The 25,401-nt window shown below is 39.9% G+C and overlaps 2 protein-coding genes across 5 annotated transcripts; one reads left to right on the forward strand and one right to left on the reverse strand.

The window, feature by feature from the left end:
• Nucleotides 1-3,870: 3,870 nt before the first annotated feature.
• Nucleotides 3,871-10,195, reverse strand: rbp4l (retinol binding protein 4, like). Of its 2 annotated transcripts, none has more exons than XM_037118011.1 (5): nt 10,102-10,195; nt 5,153-5,270; nt 4,914-5,050; nt 4,403-4,515; nt 3,871-4,307 (listed from the first exon to the last, which is right to left on the reverse strand). In XM_037118011.1, exons 2-5 carry the CDS (start codon nt 5,267-5,269, stop codon nt 4,084-4,086), a joined length of 591 nt encoding a protein of 196 aa, XP_036973906.1. In that variant the 5' UTR covers nt 5,270; nt 10,102-10,195; the 3' UTR covers nt 3,871-4,083. The 2 variants fall into 2 exon arrangements, with proteins under 2 accessions (XP_036973906.1, XP_036973905.1); XM_037118010.1 differs by lacking the exon at nt 10,102-10,195 and adding an exon at nt 5,651-5,818.
• Nucleotides 10,104-24,924, forward strand: pde6b (phosphodiesterase 6B, cGMP-specific, rod, beta). Of its 3 annotated transcripts, XM_037118007.1 has the most exons (25): nt 10,104-10,366; nt 12,577-12,824; nt 12,923-13,189; nt 13,325-13,636; nt 15,534-15,686; nt 16,699-16,788; nt 16,908-17,048; nt 17,150-17,224; nt 17,350-17,414; nt 18,127-18,193; nt 18,308-18,355; nt 18,476-18,625; nt 18,786-18,929; nt 19,156-19,221; nt 19,452-19,601; nt 19,684-19,791; nt 19,914-20,023; nt 21,084-21,171; nt 21,277-21,377; nt 21,483-21,590; nt 21,667-21,730; nt 21,827-21,901; nt 22,570-22,653; nt 22,846-22,999; nt 23,150-24,924. In XM_037118007.1, the coding sequence occupies exons 3-25, from the start codon at nt 13,031-13,033 to the stop codon at nt 23,206-23,208; spliced, it is 2,571 nt and encodes an 856-aa protein (XP_036973902.1). In that variant the 5' UTR covers nt 10,104-10,366; nt 12,577-12,824; nt 12,923-13,030; the 3' UTR covers nt 23,209-24,924. The 3 variants fall into 3 exon arrangements, with proteins under 3 accessions (XP_036973902.1, XP_036973904.1, XP_036973903.1); XM_037118009.1 differs by lacking the exon at nt 12,577-12,824 and having other exon boundaries at nt 12,920-13,189; XM_037118008.1 differs by lacking the exon at nt 12,577-12,824.
• The last annotated feature ends 477 nt before the right edge of the window (nt 24,925-25,401 follow it).

Here is a 25,401-nt window from a genome sequence, read left to right on the forward strand (position 1 = left end):
GCCAACAACTCTGCACAGTTCCATTTCCGAGCACGCTTTCACAGTTTCCGAAACTCTTCAGAGCGAACACGGTGCGCGGCGTGGACGAGCAGAACACAGCAACAATCAATCAAACACCAGCCTCAGGTTATCCCCACGAGCGTCTTCCTCGTCCCGCCCCTGAAGTTGTAATTACCGGCACGTCCTGTTTACAGAATACACAGATGGATTTGTCAGGGGCCCCTCCGGCGGCGTCCCCGTCGGACGACTCAAAGGGTCATAAAAGAAAGAAAGGAAGTCAGGTGAGGGAGCGACAAAAAAGAGAGACGGCGGGTCAACACATTTAGCGAGCCTGTCAGCAGGTAGACATTTGGCAAGACAGATAACAGGAAAGTCTGATAAATGTCTCACGCTGGTCCTTTGATCATAATAACAGTTATTCGTCTTGTCTCAGCAGCATTTCACTGTCTCATTATTTTGATGCCTTGCACATTAACCCCTCTAACCAGCTGACTCCTGATACTGTATGTAATGAGAAGGTGTCTGTTTTAGACAAAGAAAATACCCTCTGTAACCCATGAGGACACAATTCCCCTCAAGTGGAAAGTATTTCTACAACATAAGTGAATGAGAGCGAGCCCATGATGTAAAATGTGTCATTGTTCTGTACGTCTCTAAACCTGGGCCAGTTTTTAGACAGCTGGCAGCGCATCAAGGACATGTTTGAACTCTTAAAACTCCATTTGAAAAACATCTGAGAGAAATATTGCAGAAACTTGCAGTATTTCTTTTCCATCTCAACTTGTTTCAGGAATGTTTCATTGTGATTTTCTTTATACTGGCGCATCAGTCCACTGTTTATTATAGCAAGACGCCTTTTCCTGAAACAAGGAGAACTGCACCAGGAGCAGACGGAATCATCTCACCCACTTAGCATACGGTGCTCTTGTTCATATACATATACACCTGTAAGATTTAGACTCATGGAAACAGCAATAACAAACCTTGCTGGCAATTATGATCCCCAGTCGTTTGTTCCAACATTCATTATTGTCACTTTGTTTCCTAAACAACAGGAATTTCCACAAAGAAACGAGAGCTGCAAGTCTTACAGTAACGATGGGAAGCACTCCTTTTGGTAATCCAAGTAAATATCCATTTATTTATCCATATTTGTTGAAATGCAAACGTGTGCTGTTTACAACCACACAGGAGGACATACTGTATGTTCAAGTTACCTGTACACAAAGTAAAACTCTTTCGAAGGGAGTCATGGACTGAAACACTTTTGTTTAATTTATCAAAAATTTCATTATCTTATTCAGTGAACATTACACTTAAAAGAAAGACAATTAACATACAACTAAGAGTTAGTAGAAATTGATCACTGGATTTAGCCATCTTGTGATGTTTAAAGCACATTCCCAGATATTCACACGCTCTGTTCAGGTTTCATTGGGCAAATCAGATCGTAACAAACTGCAGAAGTTTGGCAGGGAATTCTTTGGCTTCAACTATCTGAACAAATACAAGTGAGAAATTGAAAATGGAGAAAAAAAAAATGCTCCCAAGAGCATTTCTAACCATCATGTGACATTTCAGGCCCTTTAGACATGAAACAAAAAACACACTTTACAAGAACCTGAACCCCAGAAATCACCTGTCAAGTCATGTGACCTTAAAAAAAACACAATGAAAAAGAAATAGGTAAAGTAGAAGACTTTGACCTGCAAACCCTTTTGTAAACTATTGTAAACCCAAATAGGGCACAACAGGATCATCGGAGAAGAAACCTGTCGCAGGCTATACTACAAAAATCCCTTCAGTCAGATCAGATCTCATCCCCACCCTGAGCCCACAATTACACACACAATAGCAGCAGTTATCGCTCAGTGCCACAGGAGTCAGACTGCTGTTGTGACTAACTGGACGCTTGATGAATCGGCCCCTTTGTTTGGCTGCCATGGTGTCGCTTTGTCTGCTTTTTCCAGTGTCGCCCAGAAATAATGATGATGTCCTTATGAATCTACCTGTCTTGGAGATAAAGTTCAGCTAAATAACAGAAACTGGACGCAGTTTGACATCTTGCCTCACACACCGCGATGACTTCCGCCTGCATTGTTTATTATTTGTGATGTGATCAATCTGTCTCTCACTGGTCAATTGAATCTCTGACTGCTGAGGAATTAAGGCGAGTTCTGATGATGTTTTACTGCGCTCTAGTGGACAGATCTCGTAAGTCTTAAGTCGTAAGACTTTGAACCATGGTGCAGAATAAGACAGGAGTTTTATAACGCGCTTACTAACTAACTCCATCCTCAGTCGACTATAAATACTGAGATATTTAGAAATGAAATAACAGGACGTGGTGTGACAGTGCTGCACATCAGGTGGTCATCAGGTACTGCATTGTGCTCTAATGCTTCAGTATGTTTTTAAAAGTTTTTTCATCATATTACATCTTGAAAAATAAGTCTGCTAGAATGGCACTGAGTACCACTTATACCTCCGCTGAGGCCCAACAGTCCCCTTGAATTACAATCAAGTCTAATCCAATGTCACATATAATAAAACACCATTAAATCAGCTGGATGCAAACGTTTATTTGGACCAGCATCAAATTGTACTCACTCATAAATATACCAGCCATCTAAATATGCCAGATTTTCATCCTGTCAAGATCCATGTGTAATTCCATGAGGAATCAACCAAAGTTTTTATTTTTCTTTTTTATCTGTGTCCACATCCAAAGTTAACGGCGCCTATTCTGGGCTTAGACCCATCTTCCATCCAAGTTTCGCAGATATCTGTGCGGCAGTTTCTGTGCAGTTCAACAAACCAACCAACCAACGACACAAGCAAAAACACAACCTCCTTGACTAACACTACAAAGAGTTAGTTGATTCAGTGCGTTTCCAGTGCACTTCTGTATTGTTTTTGTGCTGTGTAATTAATTATCCAGACAGAACAAGGCTTCTCAAATCCATATTATCTGAGTTCAGGAAAATTTTGGGGAAAAGTTTATTAGAGTCACAGTGAAGTTTAATGATCAAAGTACAATGAAAATATTACTACACTGTCATCTATGATTAACTCCTGTTTTTAAATCAAACTGTCATGCTGAAGGAAAGAAAAGTGTAGAAGTGACAATCAATTGTTTGTTGGAAATAGACTAAAAATAAGATGCAGAACTGTCTGTCCTCCATGAAATAATCCAGGACACCAGGTGTCTTGTATCGATGAGGTGTGTTGTGCCACCATTACTGGCATTAGCGCCGTTATCTTCCAGCTTGTTGCATAACATGAGCAGGATTATGCCCCAGCAATAGAAACAAAGAGCCTCCATCTGTCCCTCTGCCTCTCTGTCAGTCAGCATTTCCTTAAAGTTTAAAGTTTTAAACTTAGCAATGTATCATATCAGAAAAAATCCCCCAAAAGAATGAAACACAACCAGGAGCACTTTGGCATCAGAGTGGTGTTTTTTCTAAGCTCGCCAGTCAGCGTTGAAATCCAAGCAACCTGTGGCTTCATGGAGCCCCTGGTGTGATCGTTGACCTCTGGAGCATGCTTAGTCATTTGGTATAGTAGGACTACAGTCTCTGAACATCAGACCACCAGTAAGCTCATTACTGCTCAGTGCGTACTGTGTTGGCTTTGGCTGCATTCTCCTGAGCTAAGCAGGGATCACAGCACCTCACATGACCAAAGTGCAACACGTTCTCAAGCCTGAGCCGCTGGAGTTTGTGTGTTTGTTGTGCTTCAGACGGCTTTAGCCTTCATTTTCTGACTATCAAGTGATTTGTGTGAATGAATCAAATACACGTGGCACAAAAGGGACACAATTACAGGGATTTGTTTAGAAAAATATGTTTTATTTTATCTTCCATTCACTTGAACGCCACAGGAAAAGGGACATTTTCATTGCACAAACAATGGATGGACAAAGGATTCTCTGTCATCTAATGTTTTTCCTCTTCTCGATCTTATTATTATCATTTTTTTTTTACTCTTTGCATTCGTCCATTCATTCTGCACATCATCACCCTCACATGCACACTTTCTGTCTCCTCCCTCTTCTCAGCTCTCTTCACTCCCTCTTTCTCTTTAGCAGGCGCCGGACTGCAGGACGGGCTGGAACTCTCCGGCCATGCAGATGTCCTCCTGCTTCTGACGGACGACGCGCTGGATGGCTGGTGGCAGGCCACGGGGGTTCCTGGAGAAGATGAGGGCATAGCCGTCCTCGCAGCTGCCGTCCTCCTTCAGGGTGCGGCAGGCGTAGGTGATGGCGTAGTTGTCATAGTCGGTGTCGATCACCCAATAGTTGTCGCCTGGTTAGACGAAAAAAAACACAAAGATGTTAGCCTGTGTGAGGAGGAAGGAGGTGATATGTGTGAGGCGGGTACGGTATGTGTGCACGGCTGACCTCCACTGGACAGGTAGCTGGCCAGTCCCTGGTAGTTCATGAACATCTTGCCGGGGGTGGTGGGGTCGGGTACGGAGTACTGGGCGGCCATGTCAGCACACACAACCCAGAAGCTGTAACAACACAAAGCATCGACATGAAAAATTGTGAATCTTTTGGCTTATATTGTTCATTCTTGCAATTGCAGGAACTTTTAAAATGCTTGTAAAAGTGAATTCAAGCCCCTAGTCCTGCGCGAAAAAACACCTCATCCTAATCCTTCATAATCCAGGGAAAAACCGGCTTTGTAGCTTAATGCTGTTCAGAATGTGTTTACACCTGTTTCTGTCTTAAATCTGCAGGTGGACCACGAGCAGAGCCTGAGCACTTTTTTCAACTCCTGACCCTCGAAACAGAATATCTGAGCTGCCCTCGAGAGTGAGGAAGGGCTTTGTGACCAAACTGACCCTGTGATATATAAGTCTATCACCCCTGAGAGTACAAAAAGGCCCTTGTTGGCCCTCTGACTTACCCGAACAGAGTGACACGACCCTTGGAGGAGGCGGTCATGGAGCCGTCATCATCGATGGTGTACTCAGCTGAGATGTTGTCCTGCAGGAACAGGCCCTCTGGGTCTTTCTTCTGCAGCGCGTACCACTTTCCTGCATACTGCAATGAAAAGAGTAAAGTCAGTTGTTATTCTACTGTCTTTTTTTTCTTTCTTCCTTTTTAACAAAATGCACGCTTGTTTGTGTGTTTCAATTCCCTCACCCTCTTGGGGTCAAAGTCCTCCTTGACAGTGAAGCTGTCGACGACACAGGAGGCGGACAGACAGCGTTCTACGCAGGCCACGAAGACCAGCAGCAGGGCCAGCTTAGAGGATCCCATTCTGAAATGAACATGCATACAAGTTATATTAGGGCTAGAACATGTAAATATAAAAGTATCACTACTTGACACAGCAGGAAACAATCTAACAACTCCTGATCTCTTTGTATATGCCGTCAACAACATATAATACCTGTGCTGGAACAACACAGCACAGTCTAAAGAATGCATCTGTGTGTCAAAATCTCTATAAAGAGACTTGCAAAAGTACATCTTTAAACTATAACATCACATGATTATCAAGTCCTTATTTCCACAGTTACAGCTGACAGAGCAGAGAGTTTCCATTCTCCACAGAACTTACTGTTTCAGCACTAATTTAGCTTATTCTCCAAACATGCAACTAGATGTCAAAACGAGCCAAAGTTCAGCCTCTCTTACCTGTTATGGTTCACAGAAGCAACCGTGATTGAGATTCTACTACCGCCTGTGGTGATCGACCAGATTGGCTTTCTGAGTGTGAGGCGGCCTTTATATACACACCCCGCAGACGAGCTTATGGCTAATTTTCATTGCTTGGAACTAAATAAGGTGCTTAAATCTAGGGGTAATCCTGTTGGGCAGAAATCCTTGCCGTAATCTGGCTTCTATGTTCAAACCTGCCCAAGAGTTACCAACAAACAATAAGACCTTTATGTAACTGACTGGAAGCACAATAATACGGGCTTGTGGGTATGTGAGCAGACGCAGGGTGCAAAGACATAAACAGACCAGACAGGAAATGATTTGGAGTTTTCTCAACATTGTATGAGTACGAATAACTGAAATATATTGCTGCTGCACAACACACATGGCCATAAATGAGGCTTATACCACCACTGCTGCTGAGTGAATCTTTAGAGGAAAATGCCATCTGAGACAAGACGGCAAAACATTTCTCAAAAGGAAAGAAAAAGCAAATACTGTTTAGGTTCTTTCACCTATTAGCACAAAAAAATTATAATTAGAGCCCGACAAAACCCTTGGGAACGCTTTTTATTAAGGTCCTTCTAATTAGTGGTAGCTAATAGGTAATAAGGTCCTTAGAGTCCAAATGCACCTGCTGGTCAGCATTTCTCATGTACCCAAATGAATCCTCGTGACACAGGTTTAAATCCAGGCTGGAGCACGTGCTGCATTTCTTGTGATGTTTTGTTTTTTTTGTTTGTTTTTTTTGTTTGTTTTTTAAAAAAAAGACACTTTGAGTAAGTGCATAATGAAGAATTAATTAACCTTAATAAGAAATTGTTCTTGCATTAGATCTGATAGCTGCTTAATGCATAGCTGACCACTTAATAAAGCATTATAAAGTAGTTTTATCTTAATAAAGCATCAAAAGGGGTTTAACAACAAAACGTTAGTTGGCTTTTATTCACGTTCTCTGGTATGTCAACTATTAATAAGTGCTGAATAACATATCTTTAATCTAACAATAAACAAGATTATTATGCTATCAATAACACTTCCTAATTAACACTTCTTATTATTGTATTGATAAAGCTTATAGATTACCTGTAACCTAACACTTAACAAGGACCATAATACAAATCATTACCTAACTTTGTCCAGGATACATGTTGTATCAATGGCCTATTGAGTCAATGCAGTCACTTCTGCTCTTTGTGTTCGGATGTCTGGGTCTTGAACAAAAACATTCGCGTCTATAGAATGAAAGGAGAAGGGAACATATTATATATGCCCTAAAAAGCATTTTCTAAATGTATAGTTTCTGTTTCACAAATATTACATATGGAAAAGAAAGAGTTTTGGTTAATCCACTGCTGGTTGGAACTTTAAGGAAAAGATGCAGCTTTTCTGTTTATCTCCTTTATTCAGAATAGCTTTAATTAAAAAAAAAATAAGAAGAAGAAAGAATATAAGTATTCCCATTAAACATCCTCTGAAGGATCTTTATATGTAGTACTAAGTCTGTACAGTACAGACAATTATTTGAAATATTTCATCAGCAGGCATAATTGCAGTTACAGTTGACATCACAAGCACAAGACATCTGAACCTTTCTATAACATGGTGAGCTGCAGCTGTTACAGATGTCATCTTACACACAGCTGTCAGTTCACTACATGTACATGTTGCTCAAAGCTGAAACATATAGCAGGACTGCATTTAGACAAAGGGCCACAATAAATTAATAATTTCCACCTTGTATGACTTGTTCAAACCTTGTTTTATTATTGTAAATGCAAAGGTATTGCATTATCATATGTTAACACACATATGTAAAAAAAACACACATGCTAAAGTTAATAGATTGAAGAAAGTTGGACTCCTTCGTGGTTATGTCTTCTTTTGATTGAGCAATCGGTGCGTAATCCTTTAAGAAGTGGCCTGTAATCAAGTCCAAAATGTTCAAATAACGGAATGATCCACTTAAAATAACATCAGCACTGATAATACGGTTAGATAACGGCTTATATACACTTCTCATTCAGTACTGGAGAAGGCTTTTTACTGAACAAGAGCAAATCAAATCGACAATTTATTGTCATGTGAAAGGGAGAAGTGATAATTATCTTAACTTTGGATGCTTGAGTGTCGTTATGTACTGACACACACAAACACTCTCTCACATGGTCTGCAGTGAACTAATGAACTTTAATTTCCCGGATTAACCCCGGCCACCTGAGATTACTGCCGCCATAATATATCATGTAATAACATCAGAGGCCTCTTTGCTCTTCTGTCCTGCATTTTTCTTTCACGCTATTTCAACTGCTCAAGTTATTTTATTTGTTGCTTTGATGCACACACACAAAAAAACAGTTACCGACTGCAGACTCATCCCACACTCACAATGATAGTAAACTGTCTTCTCTGTGACGATACAGACAGCTCAGCCAACTAAGCCAGACGGATCTATTTTTTCCACTGACTGTGCTGCTCAGTACTATAATCCTACTTGTATCTCCTGAAATAGATCATCGACAAAAATAGACCCACAATACACCTTTTTATATCTAGAGTCCTAAATGTAATTATATTCACTCAGATGTGGAGGCTAATATGGGAACAAACAAAACTGCCGCTAAGTGACTGTTTTGTTTTGTTGCTGTTTTTATCTTTAATCTTTTTGCATTTATTTGAACATATCTGTAGCCTGGAGTGCTATACTTTACATATATTCTTAAATTTTATACATCTATCATGTCAAATTGTTGGCACTAGGGTGCCCTAGTGACTTAAAACACAAACAATGCTCTATTTTTGCCGTGCAGTTCATTATTCAGTCACAATGAAAGGCAAACATTACAAACTAGCAGGATAATGTATTCTGTGAACACCGATGCAGTCCTGGGAATTGATCAGTCTAATCAAGAAAAATAAGACAGAACACCCACACGGGTGGAGCAGAAGTGTGTGAGTGCCTTAATGAGTGAGGGTGCCAAGACATGGGTCTGCTGCCATCTTGTGGAAACAGTTATTGGTCAGTGTATTTATTTGCACGCCTATGAAATCCCTGAAAGTAAATCCATTGTAAGTAAAGGGGGACAAAAATCAAGCCTGAGGTGAATGAGGTTTTAGCAGTCGGTGTTAGTGAGCTATTTAAGTCGATTATAAACATGTGCAAACAAAAAAGGGAGATTAAGGCACACAAATACTGGATAAGGCCAATATTTTGGAATGTGATACAGCAAATAATATTAAAAAATAGAAGTTAATATGCCTGCTTTAGTTCAAATGTTTTTCATCTGTGTACCTTTATTTCAAAATCGTCAGCACGAGAGTCTAAAGGAAATGAGGCTTGTGGAGGCGAAGCTGAGATAAATCTTCCTCTGTCACTGTTGTGTTTGTGTTTCTGGCGCCGGGATCCCCTCTGATCAGGCACAACAGCTAAGCTCACAAGCTTGGCAGTACATCAGCCTGATAATACTCCCACACGTGGCCATATCATCGTGGTAGTCATACTTTCAGGACATCCTAGATTTTGCATTAGTGACCGGATCCTTTGTGTCTCAGGATTCCCACCCATCTGCCAGTCTCCCTGCTCGCACATCTCCATTTCCCAATTTCCCAGGAATAAATCTTCCTTAACTCATTTGGCACCTGTGTCTGTGCCCTGTGCTTGGGTCCAGCCTAGTGACAGTGTGATAAATATCTGTAGATATATATATATATTTTTTCATATTATGGCAAGTAATAATGTTGGTGATTTTCTGGCTCTTCTTCTGGTGCCATGGTGAAATGTTAATTTGTCCATTATTGGGTAAAGGGTAAAATAAGATGGTAATCCTTGTAAACATTGCCTATTACTAGTCTGTTAGCATTTAGATTGTTAGCATGTTAGCACTATATGTAAGGCCTCACTGAGCCTTGCTGTAGTTTTTTTTACTAACCAATTGTGTATTGTGATATACACTTTATTATATTTATATGTATATATGTGATATATGATATAACCGTTGAAGATTTGGACCTTTGAATGACACTATCATAAAAATAACAATTGCAAAAATAGATCAACGTTAGACTGTGGTGCCTAAACCTGAACTAACCCTAGTAATTTACAAGAGCACTACAGGCCCACACATCTCTTGCAAAGCAAGGAATCTCAATGTCTGTCTGTGTATGTGTTGCTCAAATATCTCTGCCGATCAGGATCAGACTGAACTGAGAGTTTCAACATGGCTGCTGCATGGTTCAAGGGTGTGCAAAGTCGCATTTGTTTGGACTACAATGATACCTTTGATAATTTATTTCATAAATGCTTTACCAATTTCGCTAGCATTGCTAACTGTAGCCACCACAGTCACGTGCGCACCAGAGCCAATCACTGCACACTGTAGCCACGTGCACACCAGAGCTCAAAACCATGACAACAAGTGGATTTATACCTGCAATGGCAGGAGCTGGACCTGGATTTTGCTGGTGGCTCAGTCCCTTTCCGTTTTGTGCAGCTAAACTGACTGTTGTGGATTAATGCCACTAAACGAGTCCGGACCGAGTCTGTTCCGGTCTGAGGAGATCCGGAGGCGCGCGGACAACAAAGTGGAATTGGAATCTGTGGATGTTCTTGTGTAGCTAGCTGCTAGACGCTACCACACACGGCCCAGGTCCCGAGTCGATGGACGCACCGGCAGGTCCAAAACCGGACTTAGGGTAAATAATGTCCGCGACGCTTTTCGCGAATATTGCCGTCACGTTTGCTTTGTGTCTGGTGCAGGAAGAAACAGTACAAACGGGCTTTTGTCACGAAAGTGTCCAAACAGCAAGTGTGGTTGTTGAGGAACAGGAAGTTGTGGGAGGGACGGAGGCAGATGAATGACAGGAAACGACGGTCGGTGAAGAGACAGCCAGCGATATTGAGAGTTGAGAGATTTGTGACATTTAGCGTGCTTGGAGTGTGTAGTTAGTGTGTTATGTAGTGTTTGGTGTAGAGTGTTTAGTGTGTAGTGGAGTCGGTTTTTTGTTAAATGAGTCAAAACAAGGAGGAGGCTGGAAGGAGCTCAGGCAGACCTGAGCATTGTCTGCATTTAAATGTAAATAGTTACATGTAACTTTGTAAATGTTTAAAATGTATGCACATATTTAGCAAACAACAATTTATATTTGCATTATAAGTAATGAAAACTGGTTTGTTAAACGTATTTGTGGTTTTCACGGTAAAAATATAACTTTTTCTACTCGGATTTTTATGTTTTTTTTTTTTTTTTGTGATTTTAGGTCCATTGTGTTAATACAGTATGTCAAAAAAAAAAGAACTGTACAGTCACACATGTGAGATTGTGCTGAAAATGATGACACCAAGTGAATAGTTTTTAAGGTGAAATATAATGGCAAAATCAAAAAATGTCAAAAACGGCCAGTTATACCCTGGAATATCGGATTTCACAACAAACCTAAATATCCCTGATATCCCACCTCCAAACACAACCTCATTTGGCCATCCATGAAAAAGCTACTTAACCTCCCACTTTTCTATAGGAATACATCCTTCCTATGGGCACTGCACTAGTAAATGTAATTTATGACATTTAAGTCCCCATATCGGTTAATGGAATGTATTTATATAGTGTGATACAGTATGATTGTTACATACATGTATCCTTGGATATATGAAGATACAGATTTATAACATGACTGAGTAAGTGTGTGTACATGTAAAAAAAGTGTATATGTTGAATATTTATATGGGATTATATGTTGCGGCCATACATGTTAACTGTATATATATATGTATATATGTGTGTGTATATATATATGTAGCATGTATATGAAGATGTATGTTTATAACAATGTATCTTAGCGTTTTTATATATATGCCCATGACATTCTCTGCATACTGTATATGTATAATTTGTATTACACATTTATACAAATACATTTTTGTTAAATGTATAAAACACTATATACTATATTTCTGCATGTATGTGTGTCACCACCACACTTTGTTGTACACACACATACAAACACTGTGGACCTGCTGTAATCTATCATAGTAGAAGCAGATTATCTATCTGACCTTTTGTTTAAGGTGTTTATGGAACCTTATTATAGACGGTCCTCTCTGCTCTGAATGACAGGATTAACTTTCTGTCTCTTTTTTCCACTTGGCATCTGTGTGTGCTTGTCGCTCACAGTCTCATGGATATTAAATTAGTGTCTGGGCTCTAGCTGGCTTTAGTCAATCAGCCCTCTCTGGTAACCGTCAGTCTCTTAAATATGATAATGACAGCGGTTGCTGTGGGAAACTCAAAAAAGGAGCCCACGGGGGAGACTGTGTTAAAGGTTACATGAGGAAAAAGACAGAGAGTTGGGGTGCTGAGATAATCAGCTAGCGTCCTAACTAAATAGGGCTTATGCCAGAGGAGGCCTTGTTTAATAAGGACTTAAAGAGCTTGTACAGGTAGACCTGCACAGAAACAGCGTTCTATAGACAACACATACCAACCTTACACATAACATGAAAGAGAAATGATGACCCAAAAACTACTGGGTATATCATATCAAATAAATGTCTGTCTTTTTTTAATATATTCAACAGGAAATGTATCATAATATGAGGAGTTTACCACACAATGATGCTTTACACAGTGCTTCCAATTTCTATTACACGTCTAACAAGTGTAATAATTATATTCTTGATTGTTGTTGTTAATGTTTCAGTTGCCAAGATTGTTTGAATTTGTCGTATTGTTTTCATGTTGTGACTAATATTTTACAGAATAGTTTTATTTATGTTCTATGTTTAGTATTTAGGGACTTTGTGTGCTTTTTATTTAAGACTATAGGTATATAAATCTTCCTTATTTAATTCATAAGAATCATATAAAATACATGTTGAAGACGCCATATGTGCTGTTCTACAGGTGTTGCAGCCTGGATCATTTGGCCCACATATCAGTAACTAGATGATCAGCTGACAAGTTTAGCATAGGCAGATCCCTGCTAACCTTCAGCACTATCTGCTGATGACAGAAGGATTGTTTGGATTCAACCCTCTGCCTTCTCCTCGGGGCTTTCCCTCACTCAGTCCACTCATCCCAGGAGGGATTATTTTTTCACCTACATTTGAATGTGTCCACTTCTGTTTACCCACTTTGTGTGTAACAACTGGGTAAGATTATCTTTTTTCTTCAGGGGATAAACTGGGAAACTGGTAACTGTTTTTATTTTTGCTTATTCTTTTCCTGTTTTTTTTTCTATTTTGAGAAGTTGGGGGCAGCTCGTCTAGTGCGGTGTTGGACTGAGCGGGAGCTCCATCTCTGAAGCTGAAGAGGGAGAAGACAGGAGCATTTGGGAGCACAGGAGGAAGAAGGAACCATGGGTGTGCAACAGGAAGACGTAGAAAAGTTCCTCAAAGGGAACCCTGCATTTGCAAAACAGTACTTTGCCAAGAAGTTGAGCCCTGCCTCCATATCGAAGATGACAGGAATCCCAGAGAAACAAATCGATATCAGCCAGTTCCAGGAGCTCAGTCAGGTAAATGTTATTATTTCTCTACCTCCTATTTAGAAAAAAGAACCTCTATTTTCACTGTAACCTTTGGCAAATTTCTGTATTTCCTAAATCTTCCCTACTGAAACCCAAACTCTCTCTCTCTCTCTCTCTTTCAAGTTTGAAGAAAGCCAAATCATGTATGACCTAATCAAAGACATGCAGGAGAACATCAACATGGAAAAAGTGGTCTTCAAGATCATGAAGAGGATCAGTGCGCTCATCCACGCCGACCGGTGCAGCTTGTTCATGTACCGGCAGCGGAACGGCATCGGTGAGCTCGCCACAAGGCTCTTCAACATCAACACAGAGGCAGAATTCGAGGACTGTGTGGTGCCACCAGACTCTGAGATCGTCTACCCACTGGACCTGGGAATCGTTGGCAACGTGGCCCTGACCAAGAAGCCTGTTAATGTGAAAGATGTCAAAGAGGTAAGCAAAGGGGAAACATTACCCTAAAGAAGAGAAATGCCAAATTTAGAAGGATCTATCTCTATAGCTGGATGCAGATGCTTAGCACATCTGTGGGGCTGCCTGTCATATGCTGTTTAGGATACCACCACTAGATGGTGCTGCAGTCACTCACATGGTGAATTTAATTCATTATTCAATGTTTTTTTTAAACTATTAAATGTTAATCAGGCCTGTTTCTCTGAACATCATTGTAGCTCATAAGAGACACGTAAGATTTATACTCGACCCATTCAATAAATATGACTTAGCCAGTGCCAGTCCCCTTTAATTTAACAGCATTTCTGGTTCCAACAAATAATCTGGGGGAGTTTTGATATTGTGCAAAAGGGATTTTTACATCAACTTGAATGTAACTGGCTTCTATGCGTAAGTAATCCCAACGAAACAGATGTATGTCAGGGCTTAAAGTAGCATGTTGCCAAGTGTTGACACCTCACGTTTGACAAAATGCAATAAGGCTAAATGAATCGTTCGTTCAATGTGAGACATAAAATAGAAAGCGAAAAGGTTTGACTTTGAACTGAGCACTTGCATGCATCACACCACCATCATGGAATATAAAACAATAAGTCAGAATGGAATTGATGCAATCGAGAAAATCAATCGAATGCTATCACTCTCAAAAAACAGTTTGCGAAGAATAGTGACCTTACGTTTTTTAAATTCCATTTACGTTTAATGCACAGTCTTTGTATCATGTTGAGTCAATGTGTAGAAACTGACAGAATAACCTGTGTCACTGTGCAGATTGTAAAGCCCACTGAGGCGATAATTTTGACACATTTTTAAAAGTATGCATTCATTTAATTAAATCAAAGTAATTGTATTTAGTTTTTTACACATTGACTCAACTTGATAGAGACACTTTGCATTAAATGCAACACTTTACATTTACAATTTTGAGAATTTATGTGATTAAAGTACTTAAAGGCAACATTTCAAGAAAATTGTTATATTTTTAATGTATGCAGCTTTAATTTATGAGGTAGTTATCATTAACACACTGGTGTAAAAACACTGTATTGGACAGCTAATGTTTAAAACCTAGTTTGTGTCACTCACTCCTATTTATGGAGTTTGAAACTAAACCAGTTTTTGCCTAATTCTTATAACAAACTCAACAGCAAACAAGTTTTGATGACACTTAATGTATTTACTGAACCTCTATATTCTGAAATAACAGAATGCCTAAATGCTGTGGTGGCTGTAGACAAGTAAAAGAAGAGTTGATAGAACATATCTATACATGACCAAGTGACGGTGTAAAGCTCCTTGTCAGACATAATCCATTTATTTCCAGATCCCATCAGCCTCTGCTCGAGCTGTGGATTAGACGCCCCTGGCATTTAGTCAGCAGTCAGCAGGAATCTAGAACAGATCAAAACTAGTTTACTTCACACACCTCTACACAATGTTATACAAGTTCAATTTTTCAAGTTTTTTTGTTTTTAAGGTTTTCAATTGAGTATGTATTGTGCCCATTTTAGTGCTTCAAGTGCTGTAGTTTCATAATGAAAACACAAATAATCAAACGGTGGAAAACAGCTGGTTTATCCAATGATTGAGAAACATTTTGCTTTTGTGAATCATGTAAAAAAACAAACTTCCTCCAACATGTGTCTGATTCTTTTTCCTTTCCCAGTTAGATATGGTGATAACAAATATTTCTCTAAAGACAATTATTGTCAGAAGCCCTAAACCAGGAGGGGACATAGAATGAAAACATCAAAATAAGGAACACCACGAGAACTTAGTAAATTAATGAAGTCATTATTGTTATCCTAAAAGTTATATTATATGGATTGCTCCCCTGTGTGCAAGGGTGTGTTTGCATGTACTATTTTCTGTCTTCCAGAACCAGCACTTCAGCTCCTTCGTCGATGAACTCACAGACTACGAGACCCGAAATGTTCTGGCGGCGCCCATCCTCAACGGCAAAGACCTGGTGGCTGTGATCATGGCTCTGAACAAGACCACAGGGCCACATTTCACCGCTGACGATGAAGATGTGAGTCCACACGGGCACTGATACGCAAAGCAAAACACAGTCAAAGCAACTATGATTCAGTCATAGTCTCTTTAACTACTGAACAGAAACTTTGTTTCTTCTTCTTCTTCTTCTTCTTCTTCTTCTTCTTGGATCAAATACACATTTGACATTAGTGTATCACTATCATTGGGGGGAATTCCCTTTGAGTTGAGTGGTGGATTATCACTGTCCACACGAGTGGGACCGGTGTGTGTGTGTGTGTGTGTATGTGTGTGTGTGTGCTCACTATATGTCAGCTCATTAATCCCTCATGTATAAGGATGTGATCCCACTTAGGAATAAACTAAGCTTCAAATGGAAATAAGCTTGAGGTGGTCGGGTCAGCGGCGGACTTCATCCACAGCAGGTTAATGACTTAAGCAACAGCACGTATCTATCAGACAATGTATGTCATCATTGTCATAAGTACTGTAAGTCATTCCATATAGTATACTTTGGAAGGTAATATGTCTTATCAATTATAAATATGAACCGTTTTTAAAAGCTTTGTCTTTTTACATTCTGGTTGTATGTGTCAGGGTTGTCATCTGCCTAGATGACATCATTACCTTTAATTCAACCCAATAAAAAAAAATAGCCCTACAACAATAGCCTTTTATCAGACATGGAAAATGTGAACTTTCATTTGAATCTAAGATCACTCTTGCTGAATTTTTATAAGCTCGGCCATGGAGAGAATCTAATACAAACAGATAACAGGAGAAACCAAGGGGGAGAGAAAAGAGAAAATGGAGTGGAGACAAATTTTAGAAAACATCTTTAATGTATGAAGAAGGTCTCTCCTCAGAAATAATGCTGAACATTATTCTAAAGTTCAAGCTTCGAGTCATGTGGCTGATTTGTACACTTATTGTGAGTGCTTTGCCCAACACAGATTGTTTTGACTCTGCTCCCAACATGCACACCATTCTTCACTGACAGATCATGTTCACGTCGTGTTTTTATGTCTCCTCTCTGTTTGTCCGTTTAGCTTTTTTTAAAGTATCTGAAAATTGCCACTCTGAACTTGAAGATCTTCCACCTGAGTTACCTGCACAATTGTGAGACACGTAAAGGACAGGTGAGGGACATTAACCTGCACGTTTTCATAGGCCTCATAGGCTTTTCATTCTATGTATCTGATTAGATGATAAAAGAGAGTGCTTGACATAACGGCTGTATGTGTCTTTTGTCTCCCAGCTGCTGCTGTGGTCTGCACACAAGGTATTTGAAGAGCTGACCGACATCGAGCGACAGTTTCACAAAGCCTTGTACACAGTCCGAGCCTACCTTAACTGTGACCGCTACTCCGTCGGTTTACTAGACATGACAAAGGAGAAGGTACTGTGTCTTCCTGTGTCTTTGCCTGCAGACACAGTCACCATCACTATCTTTTTCTTAAAAAAAAATGTGCTGACATGTTTGTGTCTTTCTTCTTCCAGGAGTTCTTTGATATCTGGCCGGTGTTGATGGGAGAGCAGGCACCTTACTCTGGCCCCATCACTCCTGATGGCAGGGTACACCACCTTATTTTACTGATCTAACGTTGTTGTCAACAGTCTGCTTGGTAGTACATATATACATAGTTGATGACGCCCTTGCTTGTCTCTCTGAAAATGTTGTAAATCCGATCTCTCTCCAGGAGGTGATTTTCTACAAAGTGATTGATTATATATTGCATGGAAAAGAAGACATCAAAGTAATACCGTGAGTAAATCTTTTTTGTTTGATGGCTTGCCTCAATCTGAATTTTTATTCAAAATGTCGTCATGTAAAAAAATAAGACGGAGCAGGGAAATAAACCTGGAATATTCATGTTCCATGTTACTTAAAGGGTTGCAGTGAAAAAAAGTAACATGGTTAATCAAATTATAGTATCATAGAATTTATTAAATTCTACTGTATAAGTAATATTTGAAATGAATTGTATTGCATTAGTGTTATTAAATTATTCAATTGTGTGTACTGATGTAATTAAAAATAGGAAATTCTACCACATTAGTTATTGAAAATATTGGATTGTACTGTGTCAGTGTTATTACACATTTTTAATTCTACTGTATTCATATTATAAGTGACACTAAAAAAATATTTAGTAAAATTATGATATATTCTTCAACCAATAAAAAACCCTTTTGTCATGATTCCTTTAAGGGCCATTGTATAATAGCAATAACATGAATATAGTAACAATAGTGTAATAATGTACATCATGAAACTGTGATATTTTCTGAGACAGTGATCATTCCGTGAAACATCTCATTCTGCTGCAACTCTAATTGTGAGTCTAATGTGTTATGAGTGATTATAAAGGTAAATTTATAGAACATGAATAACACATCAGAGGGCAGAGGGTCAGTAGCACAGTACCAGTTTGGACACATTCTGTGCTCACGTCTTTAACTTTTCTGTCACACAGCAATCCAACTCCAGATCACTGGGCCTTGAGTAGCGGCCTGCCTACTTATGTTGCAGAGACCGGTCTTGTATGTTTCTTTTCAATATGGTCACTATCCACATCTGTTGTATCAGTTAGAACAAACTGATTGGACTCGCACGTTTTCCACCCTAATGATTCTGTTTTCATCTCTGCTCCTCAGATTTGTAACATCATGAATGCAGGTGCTGATGAGACATTTCAGTTTCAGGTAAGAAAAAGTGAAACTCACCCGAAAGGAAAAAAAAAAAAAACGTAGTCCAGGGATTTCGACCAAGATAGACGTTCGTGCAGTATCACATGTTTCTGCTTGTTTGTTCTGATGCTGCAGAACGAGGCACTTGACACCAGCGGGTGGACCATCAAAAACGTCCTGTCGCTGCCAATCGTCAACAAAAAAGAAGAGATAGTCGGCGTGGCCACTTTTTACAACAGAAAAGACGGAAAGCCTTTTGATGATCAGGACGAGCAGCTCATGGAGGTAAAGTATGTTCTACAATACAGACTGTATACTCAATGACACCCACAGCTTTTGAAATAAGAATCTATGATACAGCTCATGTTGGTTGTGATGTGGTTGAGAGAGGTCTACCAAGCATTTAACTTTGGACCGTGTCTGATCCCGACCCCCTGATTCTCAGGCTTTGACTCAGTTCCTGGGCTGGTCAGTTTTGAACACGGACACTTACGACAAGATGAACAAGCTGGAGAATCGGAAAGACATTGCTCAAGACATGGTGCTCTACCACGTCAAGTGTCGCGATGATGAGATTCAGAATATCCTGGTCAGTACTATGTCTTCGCTGTCTGAAATAAAGAATTTTTTCCAACTCAAACTAGGCTATAGATCAGCCTGCCACAGGGCAACAGAAATGGTACCGAATCCATGTTTCACAGTGTTTTCAAATGTATGATGTTTCACTATGTGGGAGGATTATCTTCCTGTAACTACCTCGGTAATTGTCCATGTAATTTGGTGATTAATCATTCTGGTTTTTTTATTTTTCCCAGAACACCAGAGAGCTCTACGGCTGTGAACCAAGAGACTGTGAAGAAGATGACCTCCTACAAATCCTGGTAATTTACTGTCCACACTCTAAAATACCCCGGCCCAGCCCTTGCATCTCATCTTCAAATAAGAAAATATCAAGCAATTCCAATATTTGCGAGTATAGAAATTTAAGCTATGAGATAAACAATTTGTCAGACTTTATTATATCCAAGCAGAACCATCCATCTGCCAGCTCCATGTTAAGTGTTTCGTCTCATCCCATCCAGCTTTCGTTCTGTTCATTTTCCCCTCCTAGAAAAAAGACCTACCTCCACTGATTAAGAAGTTTGAGATCTACGAGTTCCGCTTCTCAGACTTTAACTGCACAGAGATGGACCTGGTGCGATGCGGGATCCAAATGTACTATGAGGTCGGGGTAGTAAAGAAGTTCCAGGTCCCTCAAGAGGTGATCCAGACACTCCAAAAACAAACTCAACAATATTCTACGTTATTGTGTGTATATCTATTAATCAGTTCTCCGCTGTCAGGTGCTGGTTCGGTTCATGTACTCGGTCAGCAAAGGCTACAGAAAAATCACCTATCACAACTGGCGTCACGGCTTCAACGTGGGACAGACCATGTTCACACTCTTAACGGTATTTCACTTTTAAAGTGTTTCGTGCACTTTTTGCAACAGAGGCTATTCAAATTCCCGGCGGCACTCAACATTCCCCTTCTTTTCCCTTGTTTGGACCACTTTGTGTCTCTGTGTGCTCAGACGGGAATGCTGAAGCGCTACTACACTGATCTGGAGGTCATGGCCATGATAACTGCTGGCTTCCTCCACGATATTGATCACAGAGGGACCAACAACTTGTACCAAGTCAAGTAAGTGATTTGGGGAACTTTTTTTTTTCTCTAAGTAGAAAAGAAATCCAACACACACTTTCCAAAAATGTATTCATAGCTGGGTACACAGAAGATCAGAGAAGTTGCTGCTGTGTCTTTTAATACGTTATTAATTGAATTTAAAGTCAGCACCAAAGGAAGCTCCAATGTTCCACAGAAAACACTGCTCCTGAAACGCCTCGTCAGTTGTGCCACCTTTAATTCCATGACTTCATGACATCACACTGTATCACCATGTCACACATTTGCATAATTCACGCCTGGTGACATGTTTGACACATATCTGGGACATGCTTTGTTGTTGTTAGCAGTGCTAGCTCAGGTCTGTGCAAGCCGACCAGTCAGAGCAGACTGGGTATTCAGGCGGGGGGATCATTGAAGAGACAGGAGCTAAAACAGAGTGTTTCAGGCAGAGGGGGAATACAGAGCAGTTGGATGGTATGAGAAATCTGATGTGTTTTTTGAGCATTACAGCAGGTAAACCTACTCTAGTTGTAACCCAAAATAAAACTGAACCTAAAAATGAGGATAATATGTCTCCTTTAATGTTGCAGTGGCATGTAGTACATTGCAATGGGAGTGGGAAATGGCCATAGACACATTTTACATCACTGCACTCACCTCCTAAGTGACTTCTATCTCTTCTATCTTCTATATCTTGATATCACGTCAGCGAATGTCTGCTTTTATTTTACTCAAAGTTACATTTTTTTTCCACATGAAATAGCTTTATTACATGAATGTTAGTCAAGCTATATGTAAATGCTTGTCAAAGCTTTTACTTGCATGGCCATCCACTAATAACAGAGCTTTGACAACAATGAGATCAGACATCATATTCACTAGTAGAGCCATATGATAGAAATGAAGTGAGGGAAAATACGTAGTAAATTGTTAAAAAATAATGACAATAAAATGCTAACCCTTTCGTATCATAGACATACTTTTGTCAGTGCTGAGGCCTTTTATTTGAAAATGATGGTCGTTACCTCCTGACTAATTCGGCTCGCATCTGAGGAATTGTCTTCATGCCCAACAGGTCTGGCAACCCTCTGGCCAAGCTACACGGCTCCTCCATCTTGGAACGGCACCACCTGGAGTTTGGAAAGTTCCTCTTGGCTGATGAGGTGAGAAAGAGGAGGTGAACTGGAGAAAAGACTGAAATCTCATATTAACTCTCAAGTTTCATACTGTGACTGACGCCTGTCTCTCTCCTCTCATCTCACCCGCAGTCACTGAACATCTACCAGAACCTTAATAGGCGACAGGTCGACCATGTGATTCATCTCATGGACATCGCCATCATCGCCACTGACCTGGCTCTTTATTTCAAGTCAGCACAGTCTCTTGTTGACTCACTTGCTTATGTTCTTTCTCTGCAGTGTAAAAAAGACAATGAAAAACAGTCAAATAATCCCTTTTCGTTGTACCTTGTTAGGAAGAGAACCATGTTCCAGAAGATCGTGGACCTTTCACATACCTACGAGGATGAGAAGAAGTGGGTCGACTTCATGTCTCTAGAAACAACCAGAAAAGAAATTGTCATGTGAGTACAACGAGCACGTGTGTAGTTCTTTGCTCTGTTACACTTTTAGGATCCTCTAAACCTTTTTTGTCTTCAGGGCTATGATGATGACCGCATGTGACTTGTCAGCTATCACCAAGCCTTGGGAGGTGCAGAGCAAGGTGAGAAGCGAAACATTGTATTAAATTAGTTGCTAACTGAGTGTTGACTGCTTTTCTACAATTGAGTGTTTGTGTGTTTGTGTGTGCATCTTTCAGGTTGCTTTGTCCGTAGCAGCAGAGTTTTGGGAGCAGGGTGACCTTGAGAGGACAGTGCTGGAGCAGCAGCCTATTGTGAGTGCTCAAATTTCAGTAGTTAAAACTGTGGGGGTGTTTTCTTCATCATCAATATCAGAAAATCGTGGAATCTGTCACAATGTGTTGTGTCTGGTCTGACCAAAAGGCAAAAATGTTTGATATAAAGCAGAGCAAAGCTCACACTGGAGAAACCAAGGAGCCTTAAAAAGAAAGAAGGTCTATACGTCACTGAATCTTGCTTTGGTACCAAACTGCTGTATCAGCTGTAGTGAAGTCAAACTGAGATGCATAGAAAAACAAACTAAAACCCAACATATCTATCATCGTATGAGCTCCATCTTGTAATTTGCTGCTTTTTGCTGGTGTATTACCGTGTTTTATTGGCATGTTACTGCCACCGTAGACACTGATAAAACAGTCAGCCATAAAATTCGACCTGCTTTGACTGACCTACAGCTACTGCTAACCTGTTAGAAACCCTTCTTATCAGCATGTCAGTGAACAAACCCAATGTGTTCTATGCATGTAAAAAAAAATGCTACCCTACCATGCTAGTGGTCGGGGAATGGTAAGGGTAAGACTAACCAATCGGTCAGGCATTAGGGCCTGACCTACGCACAAATTGGATTTTCATTACAGCTGATTTCCAGGATGTTTGTATGATGTATCTGAGTGGCTAAAATACTTCCTGTCCCTCCCCCCAGCCCATGATGGACAGAAACAAGGCAGCAGAGCTTCCAAAGCTACAGTGTGGTTTCATCGACTTTGTCTGCACGTTTGTCTACAAGGTAGTGTTTAATAATACATTGTGACTGATGAACTCAGTACTTTTCTTTACCCTTTGTACATAAACCCATCCACTCAATTATTTTCACTGGAGCGCCAACAAATATGAACAAACCCGCAAATCTAAACTGCTCTGTTTCATCTTTGCGAACTTTCTCTTAAACGGAATTTGTCTTTAACTCTTTTCTTCCCAGGAGTTTTCTCGCTTCCACCCACAAATCACGCCCATGCTGGATGGCATCCTAAATAACAGGAAGGAGTGGAATGCTAAAAAAGAAGAGTACGAGGCTAAACTGAAAGCCATTGAGGAAGAGAAGGCTGCTAAAGAGGCAGTCACAGCTGCAAAAGGTACAGTGATTCTGATCACACAACAGCTGTGATGATGTTTGCTAAGTGTTAGAACCATTCCCGCCATTGCGTGCCATTTTGTGGAGAATCATCAAACCCATGATCTACAAGTATGTTGACTCTTTTGTTTGATGTGTCTTTTCCCACCAGCTGGCGCAAACAACCCCAGCGGTGGAGGCTCAGGCTCCAAGACCTGCTCTGTGTGCTAAAAATACCAAAAAGCTCTGCACATGATGGGAGAGCGCATGTGTGGGTCATGACAGACTGAATTCAGAGTTACCTGAGCAACACAGACAGTCAGTCAGTCAGTCACACCACCAAGACAAACAAAACTGCAATAAGGTCAGGAGGACAGATACATGAGTGAATGCACAGAACTATAGTGTCCCCTCAGAAAAACAGGTTCAAATCAGCAAACACCTGAACAAGAAGAGAATCCTTACTATGAAGACCATTGATTTATGAGTTTTTAATCTCAGGTTTTTACTCAACCTCATACAGGACTAGTTTCCTGATATTCTGAGAATGAATCGTAGTTCAGATGGAAATAAGGTGTGTGTGTCAATGTGTGCGAGTGAGTGTGTTTGTTGTGGGACAAACTTTTATATTTATTTTTGTCAGTTTAGTTTCTTTGAGAGGGTAACACCTACATACATACTGATTAGTAACAACCAAGTAATTCTTTGCAGCAGAGCCATAGTGACTGCTGCATATTACACATTAATGTAAGATAAATATACGGTTTCAAAATGTAATTGCAGACAATGGGTATTAAACTAGTGTACATATATTTCAGTATTTTAAAAACAATTTCATGTTTACTCCTTCCAGTCACTTACCATTTACAACTGAGAGTCTGTTTACCTTGATTGCAGAGAGCCTACGGTAGATGACTGCTATAGCTAAAGGCTGTCATTATCAAAGATGCATACTATAAAGTCACAAGTTAAGTGAAACACATATAAAGGCGATTGCATATAAATTTCACTTTGCTGTCTGCAGACAAGCCTGTAGTTGCTTCCTCATGATGCCTTCACACTGTACATACGTCTGAGAGTAGCTGAGAAAATTCTCATTTTGTTAATATACAATTACAGCCGGTACTACCTTGGACATTAGTTGGTTCCAGATAAAATTAACTTTATTATGAACTGAGTGATTTGATCTAAGTGGTAATGTCAATATTGTTGATGCATGGAAGCAAGAGTAACCACCTCTCTTCAGCTGCTGCAACAAGTTATCACTCATGAATCAGTGATGGAGAATTTATCCTCTGCCATCAGGTGGAACCATCCTGTATAAAAGCAGGGTTCAGCCCTAGTGCACCACCCGAGAACTGACTCTAGTTCTGAGGCCAGTGAAAAATGTGGTTTGATGTAAGATAAAACCAAACACAAATTTGAATGTGGGTTAACAGGAAAACTCCACAAACTAGAACTGTTGTCACAGTTTGAGTCTATGAGTCTACAATAACAACTTCTGCGGACACACAATGCTGTTTGAGACAGCACAAAAAGAACAACTTCTTGTAATGACTTGTATATATTTACTTCCTGTGTGTAAATATATAAAAACATATTTTTATAGTCAAAATATAGATGCTTATTTTTTAAAGTAGTGAAATTAGTGGTTTGTAAGAACTTGCATATATGAGTCGTCCAGTTATTTCTGATGCCCTTAACTTATTGAGAAATGGTTTTTATCATGCTTGCCTCAATGTAATGATGTACAAGTACTTCACACATGGGAAGGAGTGTATCAGCGATGACCATGTATCATTAGGCAATACATGTACTTAAATACGCTCTGGCTGTACCATTAACATTATCAGATAGACTTTTTATTTTAACGTATGGTCAGTTTGTTAAAGCTTGCCTCTTCATGTGTACATGACAACCCAAATAAAGCAAATGTATTTTTATGGAGGTAACTGAGTGAATTACTGAAACTTCCTTACAAAGTCAAATGTCTAACTTCATACCACTTCGGTATGTTTACTTTTAAAGACATATCACTATCTTAAATTCTTAAAATTGAAGACACATTTTGTGTGAGTGGGTCACACGTTGCAACATGAAATGTATTAAACATTTTGTTCAGTCACCTACTGATCAAAATTATAATGCAGTATGTACCACATAATGCTATAATGTAGAGTTTCATAATCAAGGTGATAATATTACACAACGCACAAGAGTATTGAGGCAACACTTCTGTCCACACTGCACTTTCTACTACTGGTCCCTGACCCCAATCCTGGGATTGCAGCTAAACTAGGCCAGGATTACAACCATGCTCTTCCCCCAGGCTCATCTCCTACTGAAGGACAGATAGACAACACACACCTGTTCTCACAAAATATCTGAACGACAGGGTGTTCCGTCTCTCGCTTGCATTGTTCT

Source organism: Acanthopagrus latus, chromosome 12, assembly GCF_904848185.1.
Source record: "Acanthopagrus latus isolate v.2019 chromosome 12, fAcaLat1.1, whole genome shotgun sequence".
Taxonomy (NCBI): Eukaryota; Metazoa; Chordata; class Actinopteri; order Spariformes; family Sparidae; genus Acanthopagrus; species Acanthopagrus latus.

Bases quoted from the DNA above. Each gene is read 5' to 3' on its own strand.
- rbp4l (XM_037118011.1), bottom strand. From the start codon at position 5,269: ATGGGATCCTCTAAGCTGGCCCTGCTGCTGGTCTTCGTGGCCTGCGTA. The intron at 5,051-5,152 runs GTGAGGGAATTG...TTTTCATTGCAG, and splicing joins AGGACTTTGACCCCAAGAGG to TATGCAGGAAAGTGGTACGC. The intron at 4,308-4,402 runs GTCAGCCGTGCA...TCGTCTAACCAG, and splicing joins CAGCTACCTGTCCAGTGGAG to GCGACAACTATTGGGTGATC.
- pde6b (XM_037118007.1), top strand. From the start codon at position 13,031: ATGGGTGTGCAACAGGAAGACGTAGAAAAGTTCCTCAAAGGGAACCCT. The intron at 16,789-16,907 runs GTGAGGGACATT...TTTGTCTCCCAG, and splicing joins GTGAGACACGTAAAGGACAG to CTGCTGCTGTGGTCTGCACA. The intron at 19,792-19,913 runs GTATTTCACTTT...CTGTGTGCTCAG, and splicing joins CCATGTTCACACTCTTAACG to ACGGGAATGCTGAAGCGCTA.